At 43.2% G+C, this 12838-nt stretch overlaps 1 protein-coding gene across 1 annotated transcript in view; it reads left to right on the top strand.

The window, feature by feature from the left end:
• The first annotated feature begins 3813 nt into the window (after window positions 1-3813).
• LOC143416740 (collagen alpha-1(XXV) chain-like) overlaps window positions 3814-12838 on the top strand; it is an 84801-nt gene continuing 75776 nt past the window's right edge. Inside the window, exons 1-2 of the mRNA XM_076882243.1 lie at window positions 3814-4452; window positions 4580-4649. Coding sequence (XP_076738358.1) covers window positions 4153-4452; window positions 4580-4649 — 370 coding nt within the window. The 5' untranslated portion in view covers window positions 3814-4152. The remainder of the gene's footprint in view (window positions 4453-4579; window positions 4650-12838) is intronic.

Below are 12838 nucleotides of genomic sequence, written 5' to 3'. Positions count from 1 at the left end.
ATTAGAGAAAGGACTCATGTAAAACAAGTTCAGACAGAAGCTAACTTGTGTATGATAATTGAGCATAGAAACTGAAAGCAGTGTTTTACATTCAGTCAGACTTGAGGAACTTGGCATGATCATCAATCACTGGGCTGGTGTTTGATATAACCAACCACTTTGCATAGAAGTTATGTAAAATGACTCTTTCCAAATAAGAGTCTCATAGTTCAAAAACTCCAGAGAAGACCACCCAACAGTTTCATATAAGGTGCAAAGATCTGTACTATAAACACCTCCAGTACTGAGCCTGGGAGTAGCATCAGAACAAAAAAAAGACGATTTAATGAACTCACAGCATCAGAAGAGCCTTGTATTTATTTAATTGGACACTATCAGCCTAACAGGCTGGCTAACTTAATGAATTCCTGTGCAAAGTGCCTTTTAAGTCAATACACATTAGTCAGTAAATTGGATGAAATACAAGCTGCTGACAGACTGCCCATCTATAAAAATGGGCTCTATCCCTAATGCACAGGTGTCATTTCTCCCAGCTCTGGCTGATTAGACTTTCGCTCGGGATGAGATTGGGAATTGCACGAGGACACGGGACCTCATCTGCTGATTCTAAAGTGGCGATTTTGTGCTACAAAGCTAAGAGCAGAGTAGGGAGACTTAAGCAGTTGAGGAGGCTTCACCTGAATGAACATACTAAGCTTGACTGTAAGACCATGTGAGTATTTACCACGGACGAAAAAACTCCTGGATTTTGTGCTCGGATGAAGCGTTACATCATGCAACAAAACAGCAAATCCAGTTTTCCACTTTTGTTGTCACCTGATGATTTCAGAGTTTTCTAATTGGTTACTGACTCCACAAAAACAGTGAGAGCAATTAAAAAAAATAAAAATACAATCACTCTCCAAAAATGACGTGTTTTCTTTCTCTTGAGGCAGATTTTGACAATAACTTTTTGATCTAAAAGATACAGATCTCCAGTAGTTTTAGTTTCAGGTTACAAGCCAGAGATTCGAGTGCTGATTGTGCGGGGTCAAGCGCCACTTCAGAAAACAAACTACTGCAGAAAATCCTTGATTAGTGTTGGAACATAAATACAGAAAACCGTGTCAGATCTGCACCGATAACTCGGACATCTGCAGCTGTGCCTGTGGACTCTGCGCGTTTCCTTCATTCTGACTGACTTGGAGTGGAGCTGCATTAAAATGCAAGAGAGCTGTAAAGAAGAGCCTCGGAATAAGGAGTCAGGAGGATGGGGAGGTTTATGGATATTTGAAGTCTTCTGCCATTAAGGATTTCTGACTGCAAATGAGAAAAATAATTCTCTATTCAGTATTACTCAGAATTAATTTCGGCATCTTGAAACGTGTGAGGCATGTGGAGAAATAGATTTGATGTTCATGGGAGGAAATTGGTGCACTTATCCTCCACTGTGAGTGGCGTGCCTTTTATTTAATGTTGAGCTGTATATGTTCTCATGAACAAAATCAGGAAACATCATTAAATGAAAAAGACCGACAGTTCAGCTGTTCATTCAAACTAACAGCACTCTGCATGTCAGTCTTTCTGCACGTGATGCATAATAAGGGGAGCTCTTGCATTGATGAATACAGCACAAGTAAGCCAGATGGTGTTACCATAGCCCAGTAGATGCATTACATTGTTACTGGATGTGGATTAGAGTTGATGCAGAGTGCGAGAATTATCAAAATGTTGATTAACACCTTAGCAAAATTGAAGGACTCAAACAGTCCAGATGTGGAGTAGACAGTGGGGTCACGAGATACTATATAGTCATTCTGTTATTGGACTTTGTTGCCTTTTATTCCCCAACTGAGGGCTATTAACCCAAATCAAGTCCTGTGAAAAACGAAATACACTTAATGTTTCAATAGCTTGTAAAACCACCTTTCGCTGCAATAACTTGAAGTAACAGATTTCTGTTTGACTTTATCAGCTTCACTTCATTGACCTCTGCGGGCATTCATCCTGTCCTTTCACAGCTCTCTTAATCTCCTACCACAGTATTTCAGTCAGGTTGAAATCTAGACTTTGACTGGACGATCGTAACACCTTGATTTGTTTCTTTTTTAGTCGTTCTGTTGTAGACCTGCGCTGCTTGGGAGTCACTGTGACTGCAAAACAAGCCCAAATCATCACCCCTCCACCAGCGTGCTTGATAGTTGGTTTGAGGTGATTGTGCTGATATGCTGTGTTTGGGTTTTGTCGAACATGCAGTGCACTATGGCCAAACGTAGCACTACTACTACTACTTACCTTCTTAAATTTTTGGAAGAAGTGAGACTTGAGTTCATTTTTTAAAGTTTGTTTTTCACATAACTTTATGTGAGGAGAGTTTGCTCTTTGAAGGAAGAACATAGATGACATTAGGGGTCTCAAAACAATGAATTCATGTGGCTATGCACTGACTCTAAAAATGAATGACTTGTTTGATTGTTTACCTAATATTGCTGCAAGTTTGTCAAGTTACTTAATGATGCCTGAACAAAGAGGCCCATTGTCACATTATTAGACGTACTTACAGGCTAGCTTCTATGATTTTTGTAATTGTGACCTAACCAAGCACAGTCTGGCAGGGGTGTGTCTGTGGATAGGCTGGGGTTTCATTTTTTTTTTTTGTTTATTGTGGTTTAAAAAAAGATTTATGACAATGATGTTACCATGAAATCAAAAGAAAAATAGGAAGCAGTAAAGCAGTTAGTGAAATCCATCTGTTACTTTGATGTATTTTTTTTTAGCACAGCAATGAAACTGAAAAAACAAGTGCACAGGGGTGGTGAGGAAGTCTGAAACCATCTGCGATGTAGATATTTCATTTTTAAAACCTTTAATTCTGCTCATATTTTCTTATGAGCCGTATGAATATTTGATACAAATACAGTTTTGTGGGTCAGTTGCTTGCATCCAATAGCTAAATGCAGAGATCAGTGCATTGAGCTACTGTATATTTTTATTGTTCTGTCGCCCCCGTTCACATTGATTATTTATGTAACATTGTCTTAGAGCCGAATGCAGCATTTATCCCAAACATAGTTCAGTCCTGAGCAGACCTCATTCATGTTTGTTCTGTTGAAGCCCACAAATGGTCCAAACCAATAATTTGCTCACTCTAGGCAGGCGGATGTCACAAAATCAAAAAAGAATGCATACTGTTACTGTAACCTGTGACCACATATTGATTCGGTTGTGCAGTGCATGGCACTTTGCTTACTTCATCTAAGTCACAATAGCAGTTTCCTCTGGAAAAAGAAAAAAAAAACCATGCCCACTGCTGATTTGAAGGTCCATTGTGTAGGATTTGGGAGACACTGTTGCAATGGAATATACATAATTATGTTTTTACTACTGTATAATCACCCCAAAGTGTCATTTTCTCTCATTTTAGAATGGTCCCTTCATATTTCTATAGGGAGTGCGTGCTCTTCCACCCACAGTTTGCAGTGTTGGACCAGAGTGGACATTTAGAATTTGTAGTGGCCACCAGCTTGACGATGGAGGGTGAGGCCGCTGAATCCTGCACACGGTCCGTTTAACTCAAGTAATCATGTGGGCTATTTTTGCAAAAAGTTTCAAATGAATTTTAAAAAATGTGGCTAAATGTGTCCTTGTCCTTACTGATCATCACTTCTCATCAACAAGCTAATGGCAACTGTACCCCCCTGGGCTGAAATAGCCCAAAAGGAGTGAGCCAATAAATTATGTTAATCAGTGGGACACGTTGGAGGCGTGTTGTTGCCTTCGTGAGGGGGGGGAGCATGCCTGCGCCACGGAAAGGCTTCAGTCTTAATGCTGTGTCCTCTGCGTGCGCACTGCCTCCCGCTTCCACGCTCTCCCTCTCTACTGTTGAGTGCATAAGAGCGGTTTCCTCTGCAGACCACTTTGCAAAGCTCCGTGCAACAAGTTTGCAGGAGCAGCAGCGGCACGCCGTCACGCAGGTTGACTTCACTCGGCTGGAGCTTGAGCGGCGCTCCACTCATCCATCTGTCGCTGTCACCACAAAGTCACCGTACGTGAACGCAGCGTTGCAGGCGCACGCACGCTCGCTCACTCACTCACACAGAGCAGAGTGCCATAAATTGGTGACTCCGCGCCAGATGCGGTTTGCTCTCAGCAGCGCGTGGAGTTGTTAGTTAAATGGAGAACGCAGTGGCGAGAGGAGCATCTAAGTGCATGGAAAAAATGGAGAAAGAACTGTCGCCCCGGCAGAAGCGACACTACTGCCGCACGACTGCGCTGAACGTCTTCTCCTCGTTTTGCTCCGTGGCGTCCGTCGCCTTCTGCATTTTCCTGAGCATTAGCGGAGCTGACATCAAGAACCGAGTTGTGGATTTGGAGAGTGCCAAAGGCGAGCACACCTTCACCCGTGCCCCTGGCTACTCCGTGGAGGATTTCAATTCACTGATAGAGGAAAGAGTGGACGAGCTGCTCTCTCAGGTAAGATTGGCTTATGCGCTCGGCTCTCCGGCACTTTGTTGTTGAGCCCTTCACTTGCGCGTAAATGGACTGTGGTTCACTCAAAGGGCGAATGAATGAAAAATGATGCTTTTCTTTCACCTTTCAGCGCTCCTATGAGAATTTCGTCAAGATTCGGACAGCCAGACAAACATCACCTGAATGCAACTGCCCTCCAGGTAAAGGAAACTACTTTTCCAGTGCGGTGCGGGCGCGGGGTTGCATGTGGGAGTGTGAGGTACTGGCTTTTAAAGCGGGTTTGACTCCGAGCACAGGCTGGTGTGAGAATGAATGGAAGCTTTTCAGGGACAGGTTTTTGTTTGTTTGCATGTTTGTAGTTGATTTCATTGAATCTGATGAAATGTGACAGTGCTGATAGTTCAGGGGAGGTCTCCTGTGAAGGATGCGGACAGCTGAGCGCTCAATGCACCTAACAGAAAGAAAGGCATTTAACAGCCGTCTATACATAGAGGTGCTGAGAGATTGTCCGACTTGTGATGTTGCCTGCTCCCTTGTTCACATGGAGGAGAAGTGGGAGAGGCTGAAATTCACATTTCTAACCAGTAGATGGAAACATTTATTCCTCCAGTGTAGCGCAGCATTCTGGTCATTTTAGGACTGAGCCGAGGTTGGGTTGCCAGTGCATCGTAAGTGGGGGGGGGGGGGGGAGTCGAGGGGAATGTTCTGGATTTGAACTTGTGGGGTTTTGGTTTACTTCTAAATGTTTGCCAAGCCACTATTGTGCATCAGTGTAGGTTAGCCTTCAGGGAAAAAAAAAAAGAAGAAATTAATAAAAAATAAAAACAGCCAGTCCTGCTCTTGAATGTGTGATTGACAGCTCCAGTTTCACTGCAGTAAAAAAAAGAAGAAGAAGAAGAAAAGATAGAAATTATAAAATAGCACCGACAGAAAACAGATAAAAAATACAACATTAGCCGATAAGGTGAAATCCAGATGGTGCATCGGGGACTTTGAGGGGTTGAAAATTACAAAAAATCTCTCACACCTGCCCTTAAAATAGCTCACGAGTCCCTGAAAACGAGGGACGGTGCGTAAAAATTGCTGCAATTTTGTAACAATTAATGCAACGTTTTTGTTCATCCCCTTGAATTAAAGCTAAAAGTCTGATTGTTAAGCCCACATTCAGCTAATGACTCAGGCACCAGTTCTGTTTTTTCAACAGCTACAATAATGTCACATCTCCATGTCCAGACATATACAGAGATAACAGGGTGTCAGATAAGGGCTATATACTGTCAGTGATAAATAAAATGTGTCTATTTCAACTGATTCTCAGATAAAGTGAAGGATTCAGTCTTTGCCCAAAAGTTATGCATTTTAGCATTTTAGGCTAAACGACCCAGTTAAAGTCCATCCATCATCTGAAAACTGCTTCGTCATAAAGCCGAAAACAGGGCTGTGTTTTCTCGGCTCCTGAAAGTGCTGACATTGTGGAGTTATGTTCTTTACAAGTAAGTAACATCCTGCGGATTTCTTAAGGCTTTTTTAAAATTACCTTTACATGCTTTTTCATACATGTGCCAAATATCAATATGAGCACCTCGAGTAATGCGTTCAAAAGGTCACCAGCAAGCATCCCGGCTCCTTAATGGTTATCCGACAGATGGGATGAATTGCTCCTTGATGTCAGAATGAAGTACGCTGTATGGCCTGTCTAATAGCATGTTACTGCAAAGCACTCTAGTAACATTTCCATGCTCTCAGTGAACCACACGTGAACCTTTGCGTTCCTTCCTGGCACACTGCTGAACCACTAGGTAGACGGCATGCTGCGGGACGCTGACATGTTTTCACAACTTTTTAAAGTTTGATGAAGAGGGGATCAGCCTCAGTCAACTCCAGCTGGGAATGTTACACAGTAAGTGTGAACATACTGTAGGTGACCTTTCTGGAAAAAGTCACAGTGCATAGTGGTGCTTGGAAGGTTTCATGGAAAATTCTCGGGTATTGGCAAACATCTGCGCTGCAGGTCTGAAATTAAGGTGTTGAATCCCAACCAAAGAAAGTGCTTTGTTGTTGACCCTCAACCCCTGACCTCCCCTGTTTTTTTCTTTTTCCTTCACCCTGCCAAATATGAACAGCAACGCAATAAAAAATATGTTTATATACCATAATCAGACACGGGCACAAGAAGAAACGAGACTAGTGCGAGTGATAATCCCAAACGAAAGATCCTTAATCTTCAGTTTTCACAAGTGCTCTATCAACTGCAAATGTCTCATCTGCAGAGTGGGCATGCCTGAATTAATGAGCCAGAAGTACTGCGAGTATTAACCATAATGAGACACTCACAATCAGGCGGCTCTCTGTTCTCAATCCCTGTCATATGTTTGCTATTTATTTTCTCCCTCCACAGTTCTGTAAAGGGGCAGAGAATAAAACAATGCAAACATTTCACATCAAATGAAGCGAGACGACGCTAAAAACCAAGACGGCTCCGAGCTTGATCCTGGAAGCTGGCAGCTAGTTGTGGTCTCTTATCCCCCCCTCCCCAACCCCCATTTATTTTTTTGAACTATGATTTCATACAAAACACATATATCATCAGTGTACTTTGAAGAATCTGCAGCGTAGTTTAAAAATCCAAACGCTCACGCAGTGTAAGCGTATTACGCACGCAACTTTCAGTAATACTTTGTTAGTGCTTTGGAGCGTGCTCTTTCCAGGCAAATAACTTTATACTCTATGAATTCTGAATGGGCTCACTCAATATCTAGCCTCTCCTCTGTGTAGGAGACAGCCTGTGGCTCAGATGAGGTCTTTTTTTTCTCCCTCTCTCTCTTTGAGGGGAGGACCGTAATGTGCTTTTCACAGTCTTCACTTTATTGCTGTCAAAGAAGATGGAGTGGTTACACAGACAGAGCAATGGTCCATAGCTTGGGGATATTTTATAGGTTGTTCCTGAATCATGGGAAGTTTTTCGCCGTCTTTATCTGAGAAAGTTGGTTGTGAACTTCTACTGTGTTTTATTCATGCTGATGTCACTCCTGGCGGGAAAAAAAGTGATGGGTTTGCCGATGCTGTTTGTCATCTTAACAGCGAGGGGGGGTATCGCTTTGTGTTATTACTCAGTTATTACTTTCTGAGGGAAAAACACCATTCTGACACGGGCTAACTTTTCCCTGCAAACTGGCACAGTCTGTAGTTGAGCTAGAGATGTGTCTCCTGGGGTGGCAGTTCCTGTCAGTCGGTCCATCTCTTTGGTGCAGGCTGAAATATCTCAACCAGAAGGACGTTTCACTCTGACATTTACGGCCCACAGAGGATGACTCCTGCTGATTGCTAGACTTTTCCCCTTCCTCAACCAGCGTGTTAACACTTCTTGGATGGAATGGCATGAAATTTAATATTAATAATCCATCCACCTCCCACTACATCGCGTGCAGACACATTTGCTCCCTGTGAAAAATCACAATTTTGTCTTATATGACAAAGCCAGCAAGCTAAGACACCTCAATCAAGCCGTCAGATGAGGTCGGCATCCATGTGTAAAGGAACAAACAGGTGGGTTTAGCATATGCTGTTAAATGATCCGGATAGAAACTAACTAAACCCACAGAAAGCTAACCTAGCATGGACTGCAGGATAGATTAATAGCTCAGTAAGACACAGAAATGGAGACTGCCACGCTCTCCTATGGTTTTTTTCACTTACCCAGTGAGGAGCAGGGCGAGCCTTTTCACGCCATTAAGGAGACCGAAAATTACATTAGAGACAGAAAAACGAGAGGGGAAAAATGTTACAGGGAAAAAGGTTCAGGTTGATCAGGGATGAAGAATAGCGAAAAAATATATATTTGGAGTGTAGAGTGGTAAAACGTAAGCTTACCAGATCTCCAAATAGCCCACGTATGTCTGACAAAATAGCCAGCAGACAGAGTAAGTGTGTGTGTGAGTGCCAGGTTTTGACAAGAAGGTACACAGCGTGAATTAAAACATATGGATTGAATTTTAGTGTGAGTTTAGTGTGTGGTGGGGAGCCCAGCAAAGAAACTGCAGAGCCAAATTACTCACTTTGAACAACAGTCAGTTATCCTGAGCTTCACATTGTCTGAAAACGTATTTTACACCCTCCGTTACAATTAAGGAGTAAATCAAACCTGTGAAACCATCATGATGTGAGAATGTCTCCAGTCGCACCCACACCGTGCTCTACACTGAAGCGAGTCCCTTTATAATAATTGTTTCAGCATTCGCGGGCTGTTTCCCTTCTTCTTGTTTTTTTAAAATGTGCGTGTACCTTCTCCTTCCCTGGGATCTGCATTCCAAACAGGGCCTGTTGTTTAATGGGACCATAATAAAATGTGCCGTCAGCAAGCACTGGTGGTTTGTGCTTTCTCCTGTTTACTCACCCATACGCCTAATTCCCCGCACAGCCCCCTTTCCCCACTCTGCAGCATTTCTTGATGTTAACACTTCAAAAAGCCTGGCAGCAAAACACTGGCTGAAGCACTCTTGAGAAAACAGGAACATATTACTTGTAATGTGTGGGACTTTGTTCTCCCCCCCAAAAAAATACCCAGTAGTGCTTGTCAAGTGCAGAAGGGCAGCAGGGGGCCACATCAGCTGGATGTTCTGTCTTTTAGATTGCAAAATACAATCATAAGCACATGCAGCTTTTTTCCTTTCATCCTTGTCATCTCCTGACTTGATCTGATTTCTTTACCAAGAGCGAAAATACACACATTTCAAACCAGTCCCAACTTTCTCCACCCAATCGCTCCTTTTCAACTCTTTGTGGCCACGCTGGTTTCCAGTCTCCCTTTCTGGCTCGCCAAGTGTGTAATCCCTCTGGCCTGATACAGTTACAGTCATGCCAATCCCCTCAGATATCCTCACCTCAGTAGAGGCAACTGGTAATTAATCACTGACAGCTTTTGAATTAAGCCCTCTGTGTGGTTTGGTGGTGGGAGGTGCACTAATAGCCATGTAATCACTGAGTGATAGGTAAAGCTAAGCAGACTTCCAGGTAGTCACTGAGGCCAGCTGCTTCTGGTTAAGTGAGTCCGGTTAGGCTATTTTTGCGACCACGTGAGGTCGGAGACAATGTTGGAGCCCAGGAAACTTTGCCCGGAGGCAAAGGTGAACAGGCAATTATGATTTTGATCGCTGTTCAATTGCATATAAGTATATCGCCATAAAAAGAACAGTGGACTCCAGATAGTGAATAACATCTTGCCGGGGTCATTTTATGCATGAAAAGCCTGACTCATTCACCTCCGACTCCACATCATTCCCAATAAATTGACATGACGTGATTTATCGGGATGAATCATCACAAGTGGTACTTTTACCTTAATTTTCTAAATTTACACAAGGCTGGTTATAAATGGCAGGGAACACATGGTTTCTTTATTTGACACAACAGTTTTTACTGGACATGGTGAAGTCGCTCTGTTGAATGCACTGGAACTGACTGCAGGGCTTTGAAAGGGTGACGCACTTTTCTCTTTTTAACTATACATTAAGCTGAGGGGACGCTCATAATGGAGAGCAGATCACATGATCTTTCTATGAGCGATGTCAACAGCACTCTGCTGGAGATTCAAGCACCTCAGGCTGGGAGAACGGGGCCAAAGGAATGGACCAGAATCCAAATGCTCTTGCCTAATGGTTCGTCTCATGTGTCCTCGAAACATTTCCTGGCGGTGATCCTCAGTCGTCATTTTGTGTGGAATAAAGCAGGAAGCATGGAGATCCTGTCTTGGCTGCTTGTACACTTACTACTTGGAAATGAAGAGGTTTCCATCACCAGAACTTTGAAAGCCTGTGGCACACCCAACCACTTAATAAAAGAATTGTCTCCTTTTATTTAATTTTTTGACATGCTTTCTTCTTTGGCACGTTTTTGGCATTATCAAAGCACAACGCTGAACAATGAGATCCAAATTATTAAAGGTGGAGCACCCTTAGAGCAGTGTGGCTTTATGCCTTTCGTTAAGGCTTCTCGCCCTGCGTGCATGTGCTCAAATGCTCGTTCTTGTTCCTAATTTGGGAAGTTAGTCCTCACAGTTTGTGTTTTTTGTTTTTTTTAGATCAAAATGTAGGAGCAAAAAAGATTCTGCAAAGATGATTATAAAACGTCATGCTACGCTCCAGCCGATTAACCGGATGTCCGCATGTTCTTCTTGGTGGTCGTGATGCATGCTAACACAGCCTCTGCTCACATTGCCCTGTAACCTCCAGTGTGAAATCACTGCTGTTGGTCTGCCTTGATGCTCCCTCTCCCAGGATCCGGCAGGCTTATGTGAGAGCAGGGTGGCAAATCATCCACAAAAGACGACTTATAAACCCTCTGCCTCGTAGCACTGGGTGCCCTCTGACACTAGATTGAAAGTTGAAGTTGTGCTCCCTCTGAAAACTACTGAAGTCTCCTTCTTCATGAGCCTGCATACTCATCCCTGACCTGCTAGTATTCAGACAGATGTGATACCCTTTCAATGCCTCTCCTGGGGAAGCGTCTAAAGTAGTCATTGTTTGCCATTTGTGAAGCGTTGCTGGTGGTACATGCGCGTGAATAACTATTACAGTGACATTACTGTAATATTACATTAATTGGCTGGTAACCATGTTGCTAGTGTTTCTCAGCATCATGCTCTCTGATTTAGATTTCAGTCTAACCCAATTGTCTGAACGAGTACATGTTTAATTTCTTTTCACTGTAAGAATGGCTTTCCAGTGTCTGTCATCAAATTCAAATCAGTATACCGTAGCTTGATGATGCCAGCTTTCATGGAAATTCTGGGCTCCAGACAGAAGAAAACTAGGAACCCCCGAGGCGATCCCCACATGCTCCTGCACCTGCCTTCCTTGCCTGTGGCTTTGTGCCCCAGGCCTGTCAGGCCTCGCAGGCATGGAGGATGGCGGGTGAAAGTCACAGATGCCGCTGCTCTGTATTTTATCAGCCTAATAAGAATAGTCACTGCAAATAAAACAGGCTGGTGTGCCACAGCAGAAAGCGATAGTTTTGCTAGTGTGTGGATGTCATGCAAACTATTGTTGATATAGTCTACTTGCTATTTATGGGCTTTTCTAGAAACAATACATGGATGGCCTTTGCTGAGCCCCATGTTTTGTTTATATGCATCATTTACTTAAGTCCACAGTCTGATTGCAGCTTGAGCTTTTCCATGTAATGATCACTTCCACAGCTCCAAAAATGGCAAATCCTGATTCAGATTGTAGGTGACCACAGAGAAGCTTTCTATCAGTAGAAGAGCTGGTGACACTGAGACAAACAGTGATCGAAGGTCAGCAATCTTTAAGTGCTCAGAAATCAACCTAACACCAACAGTACTCAGATGGGCTGGACGTATAGTACCTTTCTACTCAACGTGAGCACTCACAGCACGTTTTAAGATGAGTCTCATTCGCCCAATCAGTCACTCACTCACTCCGTGTCTTTCGAAAGGATGCCTTGACACATTACTTTTGGAAAAAGAAGCCAAAGACACATACCTCTGTTTGCATCGGAGGAGCTGAAGTAGAGTAGGCAAAGAGTTTTAGTTCCGGTGTCAAAGTGAATCTGTCACCATCGTGCATCTCCATCCTAATAACGCAAGCTCTGAACTCATTAAGGAAAACTCAGAATGCTTAATTCCTGTGTCGTGTTCCTCTTTCCAGAGGAGCAAAGTATGGGATGGAAATGGCTCAAGACCCGAAGGTTCTGCGGTGGGTCATTAAAGCTGCCCAGAATATTACTGGCACTCGGTAAACTGCGATATCGATGAGCTGCAGAGCCCAAAGGGAAGCCAATAAGATAATACCTACCCCAACCACAGCTTGTTCCCAGTGCTCATATCTGGCGATCAATAGAAGTATTCCCTGATGTAACACTAGATTTCGGAGCAGTTTCTTTCCTCAGGTGGAGAGATTGATGAGTTTATCTCTAACACTTGACTACAAATAATCGCTGTATTTTTCTATTTTTCATTCATTTGTCTTTTTTCTTCTCAGTAGCATAAAGGTATTACATAAAGAGTTTTTCTTTTGCACACTGAACATGCATTACTGTGTACAGAGAGGCTCAAACATTCAAGAGATGTAGAGAACACTTGAGGAGGACTTTTATTTCCAGGGTTTTTTGTATATTTCAAGTTCAATTATTTACAGTGGTTGTAAACATTTATTAGCGCTAATAATTTGAAACGCCCGCTCATCAATTTTTAAACCATGTAGTTTCAGCACAAACAAGCAGGCAGTCCCTCAAGCTATTCAAAGACAGCGGGGAATCAGGCAATTTGTCAAAGTGGAAAAAGTGATGGAGGCAAGCTGGGTTTGCCCAGCGGCTGGCCAAATGATGCATGCTCCCAGACTCCCCACAGGGTACGCCAAGCAGTCGGTTGGAT

The sequence above is a fragment of the Maylandia zebra genome, linkage group LG3 (genome assembly GCF_041146795.1).
Source record: "Maylandia zebra isolate NMK-2024a linkage group LG3, Mzebra_GT3a, whole genome shotgun sequence".
Classification (NCBI taxonomy): domain Eukaryota; kingdom Metazoa; phylum Chordata; class Actinopteri; order Cichliformes; family Cichlidae; genus Maylandia; species Maylandia zebra.
Note: the sequence above shows the minus strand (reverse complement) of the source record. Positions and strands in the feature narration are given on the sequence as shown.